Source organism: Vitis vinifera, chromosome 17 (assembly GCF_030704535.1).
Source record: "Vitis vinifera cultivar Pinot Noir 40024 chromosome 17, ASM3070453v1".
Taxonomy (NCBI): Eukaryota; Viridiplantae; Streptophyta; class Magnoliopsida; order Vitales; family Vitaceae; genus Vitis; species Vitis vinifera.
This window is the reverse complement of record NC_081821.1, coordinates 6,987,142-7,010,438: the sequence shown is the minus strand read 5'-3', so window position 1 is coordinate 7,010,438 and position 23,297 is coordinate 6,987,142. Positions and strand designations below refer to the sequence as shown.

Here is a 23,297-nt window from a genome sequence, read left to right as displayed (position 1 = left end):
TTATCGGCTAGGATTTGCAAATTTATCTCCTTAATCTGACCGAAAGAGCAGAACATTAGGGCATTAAATTGTACCTGTCTCCTAACCTGCTATTATTGACTCGAAATACACGGGTTTCTTTGTTTGCTGTCATGGTTTGATTTCTTTCATCTCAAGGCATGTCATATGTGTACTGTACTTTGACTAGAACCTTGCTTTGAAACTCAGCCTAACTTGGTAAAACATCTTTCAAGGCAGATTTTGAGAGTCATGACAAAGTGTTATGAGAGTTGAGCCCTATGTGCGAGTTTGTTTGCCCTCACAAAAAATGCTAGCATGTTTGATTTGCAATCCTATGGAACACGACAAATCTTATCTGTATGAATAAGTGATTGTGATATCTTACATTAAATAGAAGAAAAAAAATCCTAAAACTATATATATATATGTATGAATTTGTTTTAATTATGTAAATGTGTTTTCAAATCATAAATATCTTTTTAGATTAAAACAAATAATATCTATATGATTATGAGCAAATCGTTATAGCTCCACGAGATAAACGGTCAATTTTTGAGAAAATGAACAAGAAGAGCTAAATGATCAATTTTTGAGGAAATGAACAGCTGCCATCAAGGACATGTCCTTCTGTGAATATCAACCAGCCGACTAGAACAGGATGTAAAGGTTTAAAATCATCCTCCATTCATATTGATTTGGACTCACACCTTCCGTTAGGCAGGGGCCATTTAATGAAAGGTGAATGTCAAACAGGGCATGCGTCCACTTTCGTCGTGTTGTCGATGTAGCAAGTGTTTCTGCGCAGAAGGGAGTCCACATTAACACTAGTGATCATATGCATAATGTTTGGAAATGATAGTTATCAAGATAATAGCCCTTCACAGATGGTTGGTTGGAGAACAAGAATTACAAGGCACTTCACCTAGTGAGAAAACCAGGTGACAAAACTTTCAATTAGGCCCCAAGCATGTGGGACCCATTCCCTTTACCATCTAGCGCTTCAACAAACTGTACTTATAGAAACCAGCTCTCTAGATGCATGCCAAAGCCTCTCAAATCACAGCTCTGTTCTATCAATTTTCATCTTCCTGATCTGCCTTTTTTTTTTTTTTTTTTTTTGGGAGCAATTTTTAGCTTCAAACCTCTCTCCGATTCTTGTTGCCCAAAACTGGGTTGGTGTATTTCATTTCTTTGGCCACTTCTCTTTCTGGGTGATTCAGCCAACCCGTCTGATGGGCTTGTTGTTGAGTCTTTCAAGCTTTTCCAAATAGAATTTCTTTCAAGTATTCCTCCTTTGGCTTCTTGAGTCTGCTTTGCAGGAATTTCTTCCCATTTATACCCCATAGCCACATTAAAAAATAGCCATCCTGCAAAGATCAACCTCTCCAAACCATGGATAATGCAGCCAACAGTCTCCATCTTCGGGACGCCTCATTTTCTGCTTACCTCAGCACGGCAGAGGAGAACTTTGCAGTCAAGCTTGCTGAGTCGATTCAGAGCCCCTATCTGCCCCTTACTTCAACGCAAGAGGCTGCCTATCCAGTAAACTTAGGAAGAACCATGTCTGTGGAGGAGGGTGAGCTTAGGGTCTTTGGCGCTGAGAAATACTTCAACATGAAAATGGATGATGGGAGGCGAAGGCTTACCACCAGTAGTTCATTGACGCACAGGCAAATAAAAGAAGACCGAGCTGATCTGCACTGTACTAAACCAAAAATCAGGCCAGGAACTCCGAGTGCAAGCTCTGAAGCAAGTTGGAACAGCCACGCTGCATTATTGCCAAGGCTCCTGAGAAACCCATCTCCCAGTAAGCAAAGGAAGGCAAATGCAAAGATGATTTTTGCTGGTTTTGGTTGCAATGGATCTTGTTCTGATAAGAAATCCGTCTATGTTGATACAAATGCTGAGCCTGGAGGGGTTCATGGAAAGGAGATCAGAAAAAAAGTCGCTCAAAATGATCCGAATCCACTCATGCTGGACAGGACAAGGCTTTCCCAACCAGGGTTTCCAGTCAAAAACGAGATTCATAGCAGAAGTTTTGATAAGGCCAGTATTGGATGCAAGAGAGAGGAGTATTATGGATACCCAATTATAAATTCCGGGCTGGAAAGTTTGACAGTAAAAGGAGAGTCAGTAGACAAGAGAGCAGAAGAGGAGGGGCGAAAGTCCCTAGAGGTGTTTGGCTCCCATATGCTGAAAAAGGGAGATGTTGCAACCAACCTAGAGAGGAAACTCTCTGTGCTCACTTGGGATGCCATTCCAAAAGTCCAGACCGTTCCAACAACTTCTGAAGGCACGGGAATATATGAAGACAATGAGAGTGATGCTAGTTCTGATCTGTTTGAGATAGAGAACCTGTCCGGCAGTGCCCACCCATTGTTCAATAGGCAAGCCTCAGATGGCATGTCCAGCTGTACCCGGTATGAGCCAAGCGAGGCCAGCATTGAGTGGAGTGTGGTCACAGCCAGTGCAGCTGATTTCTCAGTGACTTCAGATTTTGACGAGAAGAAACAGGTGGAGAGTACTGAAAATTCAAGGGAAATGAATTTTGCAAGTACACCCACTAGACCAAGCAAAACCAAATCCTCAGTGGGCAAGGAAGCACAACGAAGCCGTCCCACTGGACTGTTGGGATGTAGGAGTGACAAAGCGGTGAGAGTTTCTGAGCCAGCATATCGAACAAATGACAAGGTAAAGTCTGACCCGGGATGGCATCATAGGTTGGATTCCTCCATGCCACTAGGGAAGTCCCAAGGCGAGAATAAGGTGAAAGATTTCGAGTTCCCACAGGCGCAACATGCTTTTGCATAACGATCACCTCCTCATTGTGCTCTGCATATGCCTCACTGTCCCTGTACACGCAACCAGGCATGAGCATAGGAGGTAGATTCTAGAGTACCACGGTTGAAATTTCTCCATTTAATATATGGTTCTACAGTTAATTATGTAAAATTATCCTATATATGAGAGTGTTTCACTTACTAATTTCTCCTTGCAATGTATCCCAATAGGCATCTGAGCCCCTGACTTCTATCTAGGGATCAAATAAAGCCTTATATCCATCCACATCTTTTCAGTCATTCAAAGGCACAGCAGCACAAAAACATAAAGGGAGAAGCTGAATTTCTTTAGGAAATTGGCCACGGTAAGAGTATTAAGGGATCACAAAATCCGACCCGCTGCCCTTGTCTGAAACATTTTCCTCCATTAGTTCAAAAACTATTCTTGTTCTCTAGATTCACGACTCAGGTGTTACTCATGTTTTGGACATCCATTTAGTCTTTAAGCAAGCCTGCTTTTGGCAAGCCCCCTTTTGCCTTTACAGACCAGCCTACAAAATCTAGACCATCTAAAACTGAAGGTCCCACAAATGGCAATGCATGCTTCAGAAAGTGTTACACATTTTGAATTCCTAAAGTTTTCCTCTTAGTGGTGTTGTCTACAACAATCTGCCACTGGCAGATTGGCACTTTCATAAAGGAACTTTGGAAAATTTTCACTTGGCCCAAGATGAAATTACAGTATCACATTGAAATTTACCATGTGAGGAGAAAGGATTTCTATCTGATTAATGAGTGGAAATCCCGGATAGATATGATCATCCATCATAGCTGTAAACCTACATGACATTGCGCGATTTTAGGGTACAAATTCAATGCATCTCTCAGCAGTTTCATTTGATACTAAAAACAGTGAAAAGAAACCTGCAAGTAATGAAAAAACTCTTACTGTTAGGTTGTGGGAGTAACAAAGCAGTGAGAGTTGTTGAGATGGCATGTTTGGAGGCATTGTGGCATCAAAAGATGGAGGCTAGGAAGTTGCAACACCAGAATATGGTGAAGATTTCTAGGCTCCCATTGGCACGACATGCTTTGCGCACTGCACATGCCTCACTGGGGCACTGCTGATTAATATCTCCATTTAATATGATTCTACAACTAAATATGCGTCCATCCTAAGTATGGGAAAAATGTCACTCACTAATGTGTCAAAGCTTCAGATTCTCATCTTTTATGTCAGTCAAAAGTGGCAACAATCCCAAAACTTAAAGGGAATCTTGATCTCTCTAGGCATGCAATTGGACCCATGGAGGGTACTAATAGACCACATTTGCCTGACCTGACCACCCTTGTCCATCCCATTTCGTTCCTTCATTTGTTGGAGTTCTATTTTTGTTATCTAGATTCACGGCTTGCGATTGGGAGTGTTCATTCACGTTTTTGGAGCATCTATTTGGCTTTTTAACCAAGGATGCTTTTTCAACCAACCTTTGCCTTACTTATAAGCCTACAAATCTTGAGTTTCGGGCTGGCATGTAACTTTCTAGCTTGTTCTACCTGAAACTGAAGGCCCTACACACTAAGCTGCTTGCTTCAGAAAGTGTAGCTTATCTTGGATCCTTGACTGTTACCCCATGAGTGATGAGACTATGTTCACAGAGAACCGCCTGGGGAACATAAGACCTTTCCTAGAGAAACTTCAAACAGTTTTGGACATCATAGCAAAGGATATCATAATGGAATGAAGAGAAAAATAAAATCCAATGTTACAGTAAGAGAAAGGGTTCCCATTTGATTAATGCCATTTATTGCAGCAGAAGATGAACCCCCTATTTTCAAATGACAACCAACTTGTGACTGAACAAGGATTGGATATTGAGAAGGAGCCACATGTTGGACAGTTGGGGAATCTTGATATCTTCCTCTCTATGGGATTTGATGAAGGAGAGGATTTTTCAGTCCACATTCTGTTTTAATGATGATAATTTTCAAGGCTTCCTCTCCATTTTAATGAAATAATGGTTAAGGAATGTCACCTACAATGACGCATTCAGCTGAGGACTGTCAAGGCTATAGATTTGCATGAGCAAGTTGGGTGGCCACATTCAATTCTGTAACCATCTCACAACTAAAGGTGGATCCCATTTTCTCTCCTCTCCCTTTCATTCCACAGAGACTAGGCTGGAAATCTAGCAAACATTGCACACACTACATTACATTAAGTAAAGCCTTTTATTGAGTTGTAACAGTAGAATCCCTGTACGTGTCAACCAAAAGACAATAATACAATATGAAACATAGCATCCAGGGCTGACTTGACTTGATCCAGATACAGAAGAGAGTTATGCCAGAACTATTCTTTGATTCTAAGTTTCAGATCAAAGCCTCAGCCTACAGTTGGTGGAAAAATTAGACTTTCTCTTCAGGTTATAAAATAAACAGAAAGTATTGGGTTTTCACTTTTGACAGCTCTTGGAGGTGTGAAATCTTGCTTAGAAAACTGTAATAGAGAGAGTTTCCTTTTGAAAGGAACAGTAGGCATTCCATGTGGATGATGAGCTCAAGAAGGCAGATGGGGTAGTAATGAATATGAGATGGGAAGATATCCATCACATTCACCTTTAAAATATGAAGGCTTGATTAAAAATAGTGGCATTCTATCATAAAAGCATGAGAATTCTGAGAGATGGAGTGGGAAATCGGGCCACATGTCAAGAAGCAGAATGTTTTGCAGGGACCAATAGGAGTTGGAAATCAACATCCTTGCAAAATAAGATGTTAACAGTTGTCATGGACCACTTGGAGGAGTCGGCCATTGATGTTTCAAAGTAGCATAACCCATTAAGGCTTTAGTGATTAAACAATTGAATCTAGTTAAAGAAAAGCCTGATCCATCCAATAAAGAGGTGGAAAGTTTGGGAAGATCCCACCATTGTTTTCTTGGTCTAACTTCTGCAACAGGCAATGAGGAAACACTAATATTATACTCTTGATTTGAAACAAATCGAATGGAATACTGACCACCCTGTCTGAGATTCTCAATAGAATTTTTGACAAAAATATCTTACAGGTTTGAGCCTATACAAAGCAGAAGAACTGACCCACTTGAAGAACCTGAAAAAGCAGCATCTGTTAAATCAAGGAGAGTGTGGTATGTTTCACGGATTTAAGCTTGAAAAACTGTATAAATTGCTGATGCAAACCACTCAATCGTATTTGAGTCGGGCCATTGGCTTATCTTAAAATTAATATTAATTAATCATTGATTGGGTTTGGATAAGGATGGCAACAGGTCGCCCCATCCCAATCCTGTCCCTTTTATTTGAAACAATTCTCATCCTGTCTCACTTAAAAAATTAAATGGGATGGGACGGGCAGGTATGATAAATTTCATACCATCCCATTTAACTTTTTTTTGAATTTTAATTTTTTTTCAAAAAAAATTACTTTAAAATTTTTTAATTATATTAAAATAAATATATTTTTATAAATAATTAAATTATTATACTTTTTATAACTTATTTTATTAAAAATATTTTATTATTATCTATATATAAAAAATAGTAAAATAAAAATTAAATTAAATTAATTTTAAATTTAAATTTTATATATAATTGGGGCGGGGTGGGGCAATACCCGAATCCGCCTCGGGTTTTTAAAAAAAATCACTAACCCGTCCCAAACCCGTTTATTAAAATTAAACCCCGTTCCATTAGGGGCGGGTACCCGAAAAGACGTGCCCCATTGTCATCCTTAGGTTTGGATGCTTACATATTTTGGGCTGGTTTTGATGGGCTTGCATATAATGGGTTAAATTGTTGTGTTTTGGTTGGTTTTAGTTATTTTTGGGCTTGATTGTGAGTATTGATAAGGACATTTTTGGGCTTGATTGTAAATTAATTGCCAAATTTACAAACATCCTATGGAATTTCCATTATCTTGTGAAATATATGAATTCAATAAAGTCAAGTATTTTTTAGAAAGATCCAACCCAACCCCTTTTTCATCATTGAAAAAACTATTTTAAACTTCCAAAATCTTCAAAATTATATTATTGACTCGTATCTTCAAACCAAATAATTTAATGTCCCTCGAATGGATGAAAAATTGATTCATTGGATTCCTCTAATTAATAAAATATTCAAATTAAATTTTGATGATTCAAGGATAAAGAATAAAAATACTTCAAGATGGGTAATTAAAAGCTCTAATAATACTATAAAAATGATTGCAAGTATATAAGCAATACTTCAATAATTATAACATAATGTATAACTTTAAGTGATGGCATATTAGCTGTCAAGAATAATGGGTTCCTAAACCTAAAGATTGAAGGTGACTCAAGAATAGTTATAAATTATTTTAATAAAAAGAATAATATTCTTAGTTTTATTATTTTATTAATGGAAGATATTTAAAAGTTATCTCAAGATCTAAATATTTATGATTGTTGTCATATTTATAAGAAAATAAATAGAACAGTCTTAAGTATTTGTAATTTAAAATCAATCATTTGGTGGTTAAACTTTCTTAAAGATGTTAAAAAATTTAATTTTGAAAATTACTGTAACTCATCTTTCAATTGTATAGAGTACAAAGTCATATGTAATACCAAATTAATACCTATCGAAAAATAGGATCAATTACAACTTACAATGTGATCTTATTGTTTCATTAATCTTGTATATTTGTATCAGTATTTAATCATACACTAGAATTTTCCTTTATAATAGGATACATCAACTAAATAAAATATTTTATAGAAGAAAAACAAAGCAATTGTAGATTATGCTGACACAATAATGGAACTTGTGCCTAGTGCCTCTAGATATGCATGCAAAACAAAACCTCCTCCTCAATTTCAATAAGACAAAATGTTATTTGGTTTGGTCAAAATTTTATAGTTAAATTCATATTTGGGTTAGATAGGAAAATAATTCAATTGAGGTATCTTCTAAATTTGATCAAAATGGTTTCCAAATGTGATTGGATTTATGATTTTGGTTTGGCTAAAAGTGTGTTTGGAAGGGATTTTGAAAGGTTTTTAAATAATTTTTAAAAATAATTTCTTTATAAAGATGAGGTATTTTGTGACGTTTTAAAAATTACTTCAATTTTTAAACCAACACGTGGTAAGTGGTTCAAGGATTGTAACTTGTGTGGATTAATTGAATTGATGAGTAACTTGGATTTAAAAAACAATCAATTCAAGTTGAATTAAATCAATCTTTAATTCAAAGTATTCAATCCAAACCCAATTCAATCTTGTTTTTCTAAATTTGAATTAAATTCAGGTTGATTGATTTAAACTTGGATTGCACAATTTAAAATTCATTCATATTAATCTTTAAAAACTTTTTTATATGTATTTATACCAAAATTTAAATAGTAAATAAAATAAAAGTTCAAAATAATTATAAAAAAAATGTGAAAATAAACTTATATATATGATAAACTTATAATTTGATATTTTTTAAAATTAAAAAAAATAAATATTACTAATAATAAACATTATAAATATTATAGAAATATTACATTAGGTTTGGGTTTGGGTTTGGGTTAAGGTCAAGTTGTTGGACCTTGATCCTACTCCAACCTAAATTGAGTTCAAATTTAAAAAGTTTAAACCAAACACAATTCAAATATTGAAAATATTTGTCCAAACTCACTAAAACATCGAATTGGGTTCAAGGTTAGGTTGGGTCAGGTCCGTTCATCCAAGTTGCACGCTTAAATGTTTTTTACAAAAATAACTTTTTTTTAATACAATGCATTATAAAAAGTGTTACTAAAAGTATTTTTTTTATTTATATTAAAACACTAATTTCTTCCATAAAAGCGTTGATGACCGTAACAAACGCAATGGGTTAAGAGCTGTTTAAAATGGGCCTTAAAGCTACTTCAAGCTCACATGAGTCCATGACTGACCTAATCTCAACCCACACTTGGGCTAGCCCAAACACTAATTAAGGCCCATGCCAAATGGTTTTGGGCCAGTCCAATTATAATCCAAAAGCTTGGCCCAATTATCATCTCATATTCAAATGATACTGCAAAACATGTGGCAAATATTTACTGGTGGATTCCATGCACCCCACATATATACTCCACAGCCAACTTAATCCCCCAAAACCCTAACCCTTTTCCACCCCTCTCATTATTTCACCCAAGCCGAGAGAGGTAGGGTTTTAGAGAAACCAACTAGGGTTTACCGTCAGCAGTGAAGATGGTGGCAGACAAAGGCAAGAAATTGAAGCAGTCGGAGAAAGAAGAAGAAGTGAACTCAGACCACATTGATGGGGACCTCGTTCTCTCCATCGAGAAGTTGCAGGAGATCCAAGATGACCTTGAGAAAGTAATCTCTCTCTTCCTTTGTTTGGTTCCCCCAGAAAACCCAGGGAAAAAAGGGAGGGGAGATTTGTTGCTTTTATGGTTGCCGTCGTTTTACTTTTATGGGTTCTTCTTGTTGGAACATGCTGGGTTCAAAATTCTGATTTTTTTTTTCACTTGCATTTTCGTAGGAACCAAACGATTGGTTTCTGTGTTTGTTTTTTTTTTTTCATCTAATTATTTGGTTAATTTGTAGTAACTCTCCTCAACTCCGTATTCTTTAATTTTCAATACGCGCATTAATTTTAGATTTCTTCTGATTCAACTCGTTCAAAGATTCACCTTCAAGTTGAATCGATTTTATTGGCATATGTATTAAGTTTACATGTTTTTCTTTTCCTGGTTTAGTGATATAATCGAAAATCATGGAATATTGGTGACTAGAGATGCTAGGGATTCTTGTTCTTATATGAAGAATGCGGAGAAGTGTTCTTATATATTCTCTATCATTCATTGATGTTTATTTTACTCACTCTTTATTGCAACCCGTTGGTTTGTTTCACTTGAATATTTATCTTTACTTCAGATTGAGACCCAATTTGTATCTTCTGCTTAAGTTGTTTTTTTTTTTGATATAGAATTATGTGTAAGAATATATGTAAATAATATGAGATTTCTAGAGGAGTGCACTATTACAGCTTGCATTTGACTTGGCCTTAGAGTATGCAAACATATACAGTGGAATTGCCTTTTTTCATTGTATGTCTTTTGGTTTCCAATGTTACAGATCAATGAGGAAGCAAGTGATAAAGTTTTGGAAGTAGAGCAGAAGTACAACGAGATAAGGAAGCCCATCTATGACAAGCGAAATGATATCATCAAATCCATTCCGGACTTCTGGTTAACTGCTGTTAGTGTTCTATCTGCTGTTTCATTAAGGGAATATATTAATTAACTGTCATCCCGGGATATGGTTTTTTTTTTTTTTTCCTTTTTTAATGTTCTGTTGATAATTTCTAATGTCAATTGGGCCTGCCCCTGCTTTCTGCAGTTTTTGAGTCATCCTGCTCTTGGTGACCTTTTGAGTGAAGAAGACCAAAAGGTTTAGCATTTCTCTACTTGAACTAGAAGATTGAGTTGTGCAGTTATTTCATTCACAAGTTCAAGATCACCTCTCTTCGTATATTGATTTACTATATATCATTTTTGAGATGTCTGAGCTTTGATTCAGCAATCAGGCATGGCTGAAAGGATATTGTTGAAGTGTCATCTAAAATGGCTCATTGTTACTATATTTGGATGTTATCTGTAAGGTAACTTCAGTTGGTTGTTGTCTTTTTTCTTGGTAGATCTTCAAATATCTAAGTTCTTTGGAAGTGGAGGACTTCAAAGATGTGAAGTCGGGTTATTCTATTACATTTGTGAGTTCATTTCTTTTCCCCTGCTCAGTTAGAATTGAACATTTACTGAAAGTTCAGTTTGTTCTAATTATTCAGGTTTGAGTAGAAGAAAGCCTAATTATTCAGTTTGTTAATGACTTCTACTAAATGGTTACTAATGTTTGTTTTCTTTTACTATTCAGAACTTCAATCCCAATCCATTTTTTGAAGATACCAAGCTGAAAAAGACTTTTACCTTCCTTGATGAAGGCATTACCAAAATTTCTGTTACATCAATCAAGTGGAAGGACGGCATGGTAATGTTCCTTTACCCTTGTACCTTTAGGTGTATATAACTTACTTGTGTTGATCTGTTAGGATACTTATTCTGCATTTTTTTTCATCTTGTGAAGGGCATTCCCAATGGGGTTAATCATGAGAAGAAAGGAAACAAAAGGCCCATTGCTGATGCAAGGTTGGTTTCCACAATCTACTCTAAGTTTTATTTACTCAGTCTGGTTTTCCAGCCAATTCTACTGCTATTTGTTGTTCTTTGGTAAATAGCAATATAATTAGTGGATTAAATTAAAAATCTGTAATTTCTTCTTTATTGCTCCTGGTTCCTTTATCTTTAGACATTCATTCCTCTTAGCAGAGCATGATTAGAGTAGGGTTTCAAAAAAAAATTTGATAGGCAAACAAAAAGGCATATTAAAGAAGCACCAGTTAGAAAAATGAGATGCACGCAAGAGATATACAAAATATTCCACTTATAGGTGAAAAAGAAGCAACACCAAAGATAAGAACAATAAAAAATCAATATCTACAGTTAAAGTTATAAATAAAATTCTGCAAAGAAACATTTTCCCTCCCCAACAGGGTTCTAGATCATTCCATAAGAGATCTGATAAGGATGTTCTCTTTCAGATTTTGATTGTTGAGCTCTTCCCCATTGAAAATTCTTCTATTTTTTTCACATTACACATACCAAAGCAAACAAAGTGGAGCTTTCAATGAGTAGAGTAAGGCTTCAAAATTTTCCATTAGTGAGTAGAATAGGGCTTTCAATGAACGTAGCGTAGTGACACATACTGTGCAAATGTATGACAATGCTTGTTCCAGAAGAAAAAGGATGAAGAGGCTGTGAACTCTAGAAAAATTGAGTATTTTGTTTCTTTTGAAGAATGACTGGTATGTCAAACTTTGTGCTTGAAATAGTGACCTCAAAATCTAATATTTATGCTAGTTACAATTTTTATTAAGGTGTAATGATTTTGTTGCTAGCAGCTCTCATGTTTTATTCTCCATATTGAATATTCTTTTGGGAATGCACCATCTCAGTTAACATTTCATTAAGATATGTTTTCTTCTTTGGTATTTATCAGAACAGTAGTATATCATACAGAATTTCACATTCTTTCATAGGCTCAGTTATTCATTCTATACTCAACTGTTATGGATGCAGTTTCTTTAGCTGGTTCAGTGAAACCCAACAGAAAGATATCATGGACGATATTCATGATGAGGTATGTTTTAGTTTTCTCCTTTTTCTTGGAAGATTATTTCAGAAAACATATGCCAATGTTAATTGAGGGATAAAATTTTTTGTTTTATCTATTTATTTAAATTCTTCTATTGAAGTTATTAATGCTTCACTTTAAAAATGTAAAAATTGCAGATTGCAGAGATAATCAAGGAGGACTTATGGCCCAACCCTCTCACTTATTTCAATAGTGTAACTTTTTTTTGCCCTTATTCTTTTCCTTCATTATCCCCTAGACATAAAAGAAAGGTTTGGTTCTGGCCTGATTTCTTTTGCTTTATGTTACTCTAATGTTATTGATGACCTCTCTGATGCAGGAAGCTGATGAGGAAGACTTTGATGGCGAAGATGCCGATGAAGAGGTAAATGAAGATTTCCTTTTCCTCCCTATTATTTGTTTTCCCTGTGGAGATTCCTATGAGTTAGGCTTTGTTTAATAATTGGTTGCTTTTGGGCTTATCTTAGGCTTATTGTTATTTCTGTTATCCTAGCTCTTGTTAATTGTCACATCCATTTGAGAAAAAAAAGGTTGTAATCATTTTGTTTCGGACAATTATGCTTATACGTGTAAGACAGTCTTGTACTCGATAGAATTCTGGACTGTTCTAATCTGTGAAGTTACTTGCTTCAGGGCTTCTCATGAGGACTGTGAGATTTGTTTAAGGATGAACTTTAGGGTTTCGTAAATTGAGTTTGGAAAAAACAATATCACAAGTTAAAATACAGAAAAGGAGATGAAATACCCTTTGATTGAGATTTGGATTCTCAACTTATTATTCTAGAGCATTGGGGTTTGGGTCAGTTGAGGTTGTTTTTTCATTGGTTAATTTGGCTTCTATAGAAATACATATTTATTGGTTGACCCACATCAAAATATCAAAAGCCAAGTTAGGTCAGATATATTATACACTCCTCAAATTGGAACCACACGTAAGCTTGTTCCAGCTCATTAGAAATATGGCAGCTTGACAGGCTTTAGGAAGTTCACCACTATTTTTTTAGGGCCATATCTTATGCTAAGTCAGATGCTAAAATTATTTTCTCAGCCTTATGTAACATTCTTTTTGGTCTTCTTTGTGCTCTAGTTACACCCTAAAACTAAATTGGATCATATTTTATTTGTATTCATAGAATATTCCTGATCATCTGAGGAACCTCTTTCATTTTGTCCTCAATTGATTCTATTCCTTGTTTCTCATGAATACGTTCTATTCTTATTCTTTCCTAATATTGACACTTTTTAATCTCCACATTCTTTCCCCAACTAGGCTCATATTATCAACATATTTACTTCCAATTGCCCTGCATCATTGGTCTTAATGTTGTCTTGCTCAATTCTGTGTCATCCACCAAACTATGATTCTATAGTCTGTGTCCTTTTCGATGGATAACTTATGACTGTTAATTAAATCCTTTAAACAGATCTAGCACACAGCCACTTCACAATTGAGGTTTTTGGACCTATAATTCTCCTTAGCTCCATAGATGAACATTGCAGTATACTTCCCTCTTAATGTTTAAGTGTCCACGGTGGTAACACGCCCAATGCTATTTCTTGCACCCACTATAGTAGGTGATATGAACTACTAAAGAATGCCACCTTTATCCATAGTAAGAGACTGCCTGAGGCATGCAATGCAAATTGCAGTAGTCATAGTGGTGCTGCATTTATCATGCTACAGGATACAAGCTGCTATTATCCTGACCAATTTTATATGCTTTCATATGGTTGTGGATTTGTGAACTTGAACAATTATCTTGATACTTGATGTATTTATAATCAACAGTCAAAGAAAAACAAAGATGACATTTTGATTTGTAATTTTCAAGAATAATTTGTTGAGTTTTTATTTTCTGAATTCTATTAGCTTACTTGATTTAAACCTGCTTTTCTTAAAGACACATTCTTTTGGCAGTTCTGTCTCAGGAATATCCCCTTATCTTAATTCCCTTGGAGACATTTTCTTTCCAGTACATTTTTCAGTACAACTCAGTGATTAGTATTACTGTAGTTTCTAGTATATCATATCTTTAATCAACGATATCGCCTTATCTTAGTTGCCTTCTCTATTTTCAACTTCGGTTTTCAATCTTCTAGCTATTTCATTATACATTTATCAGGTTTAATTCCATACTTATAGGGAACAAATTCTAGGAAGAGTTGATGCTGGTAAATCTGAGGGGAAGTTAGACATACATGTTCAGGTTTCATGTGTTAAATCATTTGTCTTTATCACCTAAAGTAGCAATAGTGATGATGTTTGTCAATCATGCTGTGTCATAAACTTGCACATTATCTCCTTAAAATTGAGGCTGCATAATGGACAGCAGTAACACATTTATCCAACTGTGATCATCTAACCCAATCTTGTCACTCCATTAAAGCTCAAAATATAACAACTGAGCTTCCAAATAGACACATTTAAGCCTGTTATGTGTGTGGCGTATACACTTCTGTTTTCAGTTGTCCTGTTGGTTTTAACTTGCCATGTGAAGTGTGAGAATCTGTTCCTTCCCAGGGAATTTTTACACATGATTATATATGAACCATTGAATGACTGATTTTCTGAATCATGCTTTCTGGCAGGGAAAAGGAGGTGATGGTTCTGAAGAGGACGATGATGATCAAGAGGATGACGATGAGGATGATGATGATGATGAGGGCGATGAGGACGACTGAATTCTTTCCATGTTGGCAGTACACTTCTTTTAGATTTCCCTGCTTTGGTAATGGCTTTTGTAAAGTCTCTAATGGTTGCAAATGTACCAGGTGACGGGACAGTGACTACTTTAACATCGTATCATGGTAGCTCTCTTCTATCTTGTAGGCACCTTCAATGTCACGGCCAAGCGGAGGTTCTCCAACTCTGTTAGGCCTATATTTTTTTATGTTTTATGAGGCTATCTTTTGTGGGTTTTCTTCCCTTGATATGACGGTCAGTAGATGATGAGGGTATATTGTCTTTGTTTTGAACTTTATCTGTTATGAACTCCATCAACAAGGAAAAGGGTAAAATTATACTCTAGGGTGTAAATCTGTTTGAGCATCCTATGTATATCTGCAGAGTATATGTTTGCTTTTTACCCAAGTGTTTTTCTCCGCCATGATCAGAGATTCACGTCTTGCTCTTAAGTGTGATGTTTTTAATGGACCAAGTGAATCCATTCATATCTTCACTCAGTTTTCCTTTATGGTAGGAAAGTTGGTGGATGGCAGTAGCTGAAATCTATAGCAATGCCTTTTCTAATCCTTGGTGTATGATTTATGTGATTCATTGAGGGTTGAGACAACTTCTTAGCGGGTCCGATGCTATGATGACAATATTAAAGGTTTTTATAAATGAATAAATGTTTGATTGAAATTTCCAACTGTTTTAGTCCAATATTTTCAGCTTGATATTTTTTTAATTCAACCCTGATTTTAACTCATTCAAACTTTATCCCTGGAAGCCTATACATTGTGTTATTGTGTTGGGCATGGTATGGCCTACTTAGCCCAGCGAAGGTACAATCCTATTAAATGTAGAGGGATTGGGGATAGCTTTGTGGGATCAGTTTCGCTTATGGATCCAATCAATCTTCTATTATCATTTAAATAGGTGGTGTTTGTTTTTTTTATTTTTTTATTGGAAGTAATTTAGTTTTAGAATTTAGGTTATTTGTTTTTTTATTTTTTCATGACTTATTATAAATTTTTTATTAAATAGAAAAAGTCAAAATATACAGTTTTTTCTAAATAAAAAAAAAATAATATATTAGTTTTTTTTATATTTTAATACTTAATAAAAATAAAATATTATAAAAACAAATAATCTAATATTTAATATTATTAAGCATTAAGGTTCTATTTATAATTAAGTAAAAACAAACACCATCGTTAGAATTTTATATCCTGAACTTATTTCTCAACAAGAGATTATACCCTAAGGAAAGTGATTTACATCATAATAACATACACCTCATAACCACTTGCTTATGTCCATACCATGCAAATGCTTTAACAATCAACATGCATGATTTTCCAATGAAGCCCATAAATGGCTCAATACCTCGAAAATGGGTACCCAACCATATTTTAGTAACACCTCTTCAAATAAGAACTTCCTCAAACAGTAATTTTAAAAAATATTTTTAATCTTAAAAGTGTTTTGAAAAAAAAAAATTGAGTGATTGACAAATTTTTGAAATGTTTTTAAAATTGTGAAAAATTACTTATATTATTGAAAGATCATTTGAAATGTTTGCACAAGTAAAAACATTGTTATGCGTGTTCTTAAAATGTACTTGATAATGATTTTAGGAATTATTTCAATTCTTTCTAATGCTTGGAAATTTTTATCTTTAAGGTATTAGAATTATCTTTCAAGATTAAAAACACTTTTCAATAATTAAAAATGATAAAAATATTTTCTAAAATTATCGTCAGACACACTTTTAATTCCTTTACAAGTTTCTCAAATTTTTATCGATTTTCTCAATTTTTATGACGTTAACATACTTCTTAAAATGACTATAAAACACACATTTAATTCTTTTACAAATTTCTCAATTTTCTATAGATCAACTCAATATTAATATTGTATGATTGACTAGAATGGAAAATGGACACCCGAAAAATATTAAACCTCCCCTCAAAATTATCATCCTGGCATGCTATAATAGAATATTGAACCTCCATCAACCTTATAAATTATATGCCCTTATGTTAGGGTCTTAACCTTTTAAAATGATAGGCACTAGAGACAAGCTCCACTACACCAACTCATGACATTTCTATTTATAGTTCATTTCAACATTGGTTTATCATACCAACACCAACTCCACTTTACCTAAAATATAAAGAGAGTACATAGAAATTCACAACCACTACTATGTAATGTTCCCTTGCCCCCACTTATTATCTTTAAACAAAAGTTTAACAGTCCATTTCCAAATTTTCCATTTTGGGAAACGAGAACCATAACATCCCAATGGTTCAAAATACTATATCTAAATTACCCACTTTGTATTATTTCCAAAATATAGTGAAATATTGACTACCTTTTTAATTTCAATATTCAACACAACTTCCAAAAAGGAAAATTAGGTCGAATTCACAATGAAATCAAATTGCACTTAAAGCCCAATCAACCTTCAAAGTAGACATCAAACTTTAGGCATAGTGTAATGCTCTCATTTTTTCAACTTTTAAATATCAAACTCTTAATATTTGAAGATGAAAAAATATTGGCTCTATTCAAATCAAAGAATGTAAATGAACTTGCAAAAGGGTTTTTATTGAAATTAGTCAAGATATTATTCCCTTCCTTCACTAATATTAGCAACTAGAGATAGTGGAGGGAGTCATTGTCAAAATAAAGCGAGAAGCAATACCAAAGTTAATTAAAGAGTTGAAACTAGGGGTGACAAAGTTTTGTACGATTCGTCAATACAATTATAACCCAACACGTCTTTCACAAATTTTGGTTAAATATGATTGAATTTGGGTCAAATTTGTGTCAACCTATATAATACAAATTTAACCCAAATTAACCCATTTAATAGTCTTCCTGATTAACCTAATCATAACTTTAAATTGTTTAACCCGTATTTTACTCGTTTTAAATTTGATTTTAAATAAATATTTTAATGATTCATAAACATGTTGATTTATGTGACACATTAATCATATGATAAGACCTAACTCAATTTGATTATTAAACGAGTTAAATAGGTAATACTACGTCTTATTTATTCAACAACTAGGTAGTATTTGAGTTTATATTTTTAATATAATTATTATTCATATAGGGTTTAGATTGATCTATATAGCAGAATGCCTAAGTTCCGACACAACATAAATACGATTCACTAGCCTGAATCGTCACCCTTCATCAAATAGAGTGGAAATTGGAAAAGATTAGATGTCCATGACATACCTCACATGTATGACTCAAGTGCTACTTCGACACTAGCACTGATGGTTGTTAAGGGCAGATGTGGAATTTAGACTTAATTATTGTTTGTTTTGGTTGATGAAAAGAATAATTTCAAAGGGAGCCCGCCCATATAAAGGAGCAAAGTGGGCTCAGTCTTCAATCTTTAAAGACAGGTAACATGAATAAAATTAAACAAATAAACGGTAACAGAAATAACGGAAAAATGAATGGAAAATCAAGTAAAATTTTCGAAACAAAGTACAAGTAAATATTATATTTGACAACAGTTGAGAATCAATAGGTGTAGAGAAACGCCATAGGGCAAAAGTCCAAAACCACGGTCAATGACAAAGAAAGGAGAATGATCCTCTTTTCAACAGTTCTCAAACAGTCCCAGGATTAAGTGGAGGGCCATAACCAAATGGATTCACTGATTTTTATCAGGAACCATTATAAAGTATCACTTGGTCCTTGAGAGAGAGAGAGAGGGAGATGAAGGTGGCAAGAAAAAGGCCATAAACAAGATTGGTGAAGCATGCAACTAGTGGAGAAGAGATTGAAAAGCTAGCACAACTGCACTGACAGCTTCTTCCGCTCTCAATGTCTCATTACCTACCAGGCCTTCTGTACACCACACTTTCCTTGCCTACTTGGCTACTTTTCTCGACCAATTTTTATAGAGGGTAATACTACATTCTCCCAAATTTTTACTGTTTGACAAGACTGGTACTAAAATAGTACTCTTGTGTCTGAGATGGCCAATTTAAATTCTCTCCTTTCTGATCAGGGAGGTAGCTCTGGTTGTGGAGGGCATCACAAAGAGTGGTTGGGACTTTCTCATAGGTTCCTTAAAGAGCGGGCATCATGTTGGCCTTGTACCACTTGCCTGCAACAATCAACAGATGAATAATACCTTGGAGGATCAGCACAACACAATGAAGTTGGAGAGGATACACGTCTTGTGAACATAGCCAATGCTATTCAGCTTCTCAGAAATGGCAAAATTCAAGCGCTTGGAGACAGTACTGAGAGTTATTGTATAATTTGGGAGGAGACATATTGATTGAGCCCCTGGCCCAGTTGAGCCTGGAGATTGAAGAACCACCCAAGTACATACACCTTTTTTTTTTTTTTTTCTTTTTTCTTTTTTGAGGAAGAGAAATAAGACCCACTTGTGCCTTCAAGATATAAAGATGAGAACAACATAGGTATCAATACTCAGAATCATTGTATGGAGAGAGAGGCTCAACTTCAGGCCCCTTTTGGAAGCTTTTAGAACAAAATGGGATCCTGCATAAAATTTTTTTAGGTAGAAGAACATGGGAGACGTATACTCGTAATACATACATGAAATAAAAGGCAAGTCCGCCAGTCCAATTGGGGATGGGCATGGTCTACTGGTGTGGTAATTAAATTAGTACTGAATCTGGTTGAGGATTGGGACAGGGACTATATATCCAATTAAAATGGATGCCCACCCAACCAGATCATTGCCAGCACTGGCACCATATATGACATGCACTTTGTGCTGAGACCTGCCTTTAAAAGAGCAAACATGTAGCTTGATTGTGAAGTGTAAATAAGTGTTACCAAACAAGGCACATGCTATTGTTTTGATTTAATTATAAGGAGTAGAGATGCAGACAGCATGGCATTTTATGGATATACATAAAATATACATATGGGGTGAGAGGCATTGATTTTCTTTCCCGGGAAAGTGAAAGTTGAAATCAGATTTCTTATTGGTATCATGGCGTCATTGCTTTTTCTGGTCCAATACCATTTCACAATCTCTATTGCTAGGGTAGGTTACTGGGTCCTCCATCTAAGTCTTGGACACCATTTCTAAAGGTGGGGCAACCTTTCTTTTATTCTGAAGAAGCATGAAAGGAGTTGGGAAATTGTGTGTGTGTGTGTGTGTGTGTGTTTTTTTTTTTTTTTTTCAAATCAAATCTCAGCACTCACAAAAGTGCATTTAAAACATGGAAATTTTCTGATTCTCTTTTGGATTGGAACACTTGCTTCATTCCCATCTCAACTTTGAGGAGTCCAGTTCTGTCAGGTACTAGGAACGACTCACAATAGTTCTCTCAAGTTTGATGCCTTTGTTGTTGTGAGTGCAAAGGTACCTAAATATCACAACATGCTCAAAATGGTACTCAGTACTCAGCTAAGCTGACTTAGCAACTTCAAACTGCTTAAGTCGTCTAAGCGTCATATATGAGCTTAAAAAACACCTAAATCCGTCACATTATGTTCAAACTTCAGGCCAGAATCGTTTAGGGAAGCCAATCTAAAAACACTCTTTTTCATTATTTTTATCCATTCTTTGAAGTAATTCCAAGATTACATAAATGTTTCTACAACCATCTCAAGTGGGACCATCCTAGTTAACCAAACACATACTTATTGCTTTAGCAGTTAAAAGAGTTTTTGCCCAGATCAAAAAGCTACCTAAAAAGCCCAAGAATAACCATTCAAAGAGGAGCTTTGCAAACAATAAGCTTGTTGGGTTGCCTTTTTCTCTGGGATGGGGTTTCAACTATCTGTTCAAAGGCTGAGAGGAATATTACAACTGATTTGGTGGAGAGTAAAAGTAATTGGAAGAACAAAATTTAAACCAGCGCCCTCATGATGTCCAAGAAGATAGCTGTGTTTTTTAATTTCATTGTCTTGTCATGCTTACTTGGTGTCCTTTGATTGGACTTCTTTAAGCTTGTATGGATAAGATGGTCATACTCACACATGCATGGCTTATTGCAACTTGCATAAGAGGCAAAAAGGCAATGAAAATGACTTTTGTCACCAGTGGAGCTACTGAAAAAGAAGAGGTTCCTCACATGTTTTTACCAGCAAACAAACACCAACCGTAATGGCTGGGTCTTCCATGCCCATTTAATCAGGCAACTAGTTCTGCACTTAGTGTTTGGTTGCAAGGATATTAGAGGGAAGAAAATATTATTTCCTTTTTCTCCACTGCCAAACAAGTTATTTTCCGCAATAATGTGTGAAGAAAAAAAAAAGTAGGAAAAAGTATGAATAAATCTTACTTTTTTCTCAAAGAGGATGGATATGCTCATGTTCTTTTTCTTTTTGAAAGAGACAACTAATTTTAGCTTTTCCAAGAACCAAAAAGGAAAATAAAAACAATAATTAAGCCAAACTGGGTGGTTGCCCCTTTGTGTATTATCACACCACAGAAAAAGAAATGGAAAAAAAATGGAAATGCTAGTCTTCACAAATATGACTACACACACATATATATATATATATACATACTAAGTAAAAAGACAAAGATGGAATCCACATCACCTCATCCCATTTGGTCACCTGCTAATTTCCTGTTTTCTTGTGAGTACTTCTGTTGTTGGTTTTTGGGCAGACCTCCATTTCTATGCCATATTTTCTTCTTTCTGTCTGTGGTGCAATTTTAGCAGTGTCTCATTCTTGAATCCCATTTTCCATGTTGTCATAGGCGAAAGCGGCAGCAACCGCAGCTTCTCAACCCTACTCACCCTTATCATTTCTGGATTCTCACCAAATATGTGGTTGAATAAAAATTGAGTCCAAGAATATAATCTCCAACCCATTGATTGGATCGGAGAGGAAAGGCTTTAACCTTCTATGCTTATAATTCCAAGATATTTTAGACCACGTCCATTTTGGCCCTCATTTTTTCAAACAGCAATGATATTACCAAGGGTATTTTTTCGTAGACATGAAAGATACATAACCTGATTAGTGGTACACATCAAGACATACGTAGTGGCATAATGCATCATGATATAGGTGGTGACACTCGTCATGGCACGAATTGTGGCACACGTCATGACACGAGTCGTGACACACATAAATTAGGTGGTCATGTCACGGATCGTAGATATAAAACGATTGCCTAAGAGTTCCACATTTTCTCACATGATTTTTGATAGACTTGGAATAGAGCCGTGAGACATGGTCTCAAATTCCACCCAACAAGTTATGGAGGAGTATTGGGGGTGTAGTGGGGGAGAGTGTATAGTAGGGCGCGTTGAGTCGAGACTTAGAGACTTGATTGTCCACAAATGCAAGTATGAATGAATAGAAGAGGGATGAGGATTGAAAGATGGGGTGTTGCTTTTGCGAGAAAGAAAGTCCAAGTGATGTGACCCAACTCCATTCTTTTCTTTATAGCTTTTTAAAAACCCCTCAAACAATTCTGGTATGACATCATCCAATACTTCATGGAGGGAAAGATTCCAACTGTCTACACCTTTTGCGCCATTTCCAACTCACCATCTCCATCTTCCATTCTCTTTCCCTTTCCCTATTATCATACATGATTTTCAAACCACACCAATCACTTAATCCTATAATATTATGGACACGTTTATTCATTCCGTGTGTTGCAATTCCAGAATTTTCCAGCAATCTTCAATAATTTACCGTGTTGAGGTAAGCCACTCATTTATTGGCAACGTAGATTTGATCGAGGAGAGTGGAAAATGTAAATTTTTTTTTGTCTAGAAAACTCTGAAGAAAAAAATAAAGAGGAATTCTTTTTTTTTTTTAAATGAACAAAAAAAAAATTAATTTAATGAATTATTTCTATTTGTTCACTTTAAATTTATTTTTCTTATGTTATTTTTTATAAATTAAAATAAATAATTTTTTCATAAAATATTTTATTTTTTTTTCTTATTTTTAATAATAAAATCAAATATAAAAAATTATTTTCTTTAATATTTATTTCCTTAATACTTTTCTATAAGCCAATATTTGATTCTCAAAAAGTACTTACCAATCAAATTAAGAAAAATCATTTTCTTATGTTTGATTTATTGTGAAGAAAATCAAATAAGATTAAAATTAGTTATAGATTGATGTATTTCTAAATCATTTATTTTTTATATATAAAAATTAAAATAAAATAAATGAGTTTAAGGAAGTATATAAAAATAATTTCTAAATTATTTCATTTTATTTTTTATTTTCTTTTGTCATATTTTCCCTCAAATTGTGTGGGGCCAACATAGCTTAACAATATGTTTTAGAATTTGGAATAAGAGACAAATCAAGGAAAATTATAAGGGGTTTAATTTTATAATAAATAAGATTTTTTTTCGAAAAAAAACTAATACAATTGAAAAAGAAAAAAAATATGGCCTCTATTTAGGAAGTTTTTAAAAATAGTTCTTAATTGTTTCATAAATAAAATTTTGTTTAAAAATTTAAATATAAAAAGACAGTTTTTATTCTTCACAAAGAGATTACACACTTATATGGAATACAAAAAAAATTAAAATATTCTTCTCATCGTTACTTAATGAACTTTACAATAACAGTTAAAAATACTTGAAATTTATTT

At 34.6% G+C, this 23,297-nt stretch overlaps 2 protein-coding genes across 2 annotated transcripts; both read left to right on the top strand.

Moving 5' to 3' along the window:
* Nucleotides 1–839: 839 nt before the first annotated feature.
* Nucleotides 840–2,985, top strand: LOC104882316 (protein PHYTOCHROME KINASE SUBSTRATE 3). Its single transcript, XM_010665078.3, has one exon. It carries the CDS (start codon nt 1,393–1,395, stop codon nt 2,809–2,811), a length of 1,419 nt encoding a protein of 472 aa, XP_010663380.1. The 5' UTR covers nt 840–1,392; the 3' UTR covers nt 2,812–2,985.
* A 5,865-nt stretch (nt 2,986–8,850) lies between these two features.
* Nucleotides 8,851–15,116, top strand: LOC100244926 (NAP1-related protein 2). The gene is made up of 10 exons (XM_010665079.3): nt 8,851–9,135; nt 9,898–10,020; nt 10,162–10,212; nt 10,460–10,531; nt 10,693–10,806; nt 10,903–10,964; nt 11,955–12,015; nt 12,168–12,224; nt 12,350–12,394; nt 14,620–15,116. Exons 1-10 carry the CDS (start codon nt 9,007–9,009, stop codon nt 14,710–14,712), a joined length of 807 nt encoding a protein of 268 aa, XP_010663381.1. The 5' UTR covers nt 8,851–9,006; the 3' UTR covers nt 14,713–15,116.
* The last annotated feature ends 8,181 nt before the right edge of the window (nt 15,117–23,297 follow it).

Bases quoted from the DNA above. Each gene is read 5' to 3' on its own strand.
- LOC104882316 (XM_010665078.3), top strand. From the start codon at position 1,393: ATGGATAATGCAGCCAACAGTCTCCATCTTCGGGACGCCTCATTTTCT.
- LOC100244926 (XM_010665079.3), top strand. From the start codon at position 9,007: ATGGTGGCAGACAAAGGCAAGAAATTGAAGCAGTCGGAGAAAGAAGAA. The intron at 10,807-10,902 runs GTAATGTTCCTT...CATCTTGTGAAG, and splicing joins TCAAGTGGAAGGACGGCATG to GGCATTCCCAATGGGGTTAA. The intron at 12,225-12,349 runs GTAACTTTTTTT...TCTCTGATGCAG, and splicing joins CTCTCACTTATTTCAATAGT to GAAGCTGATGAGGAAGACTT.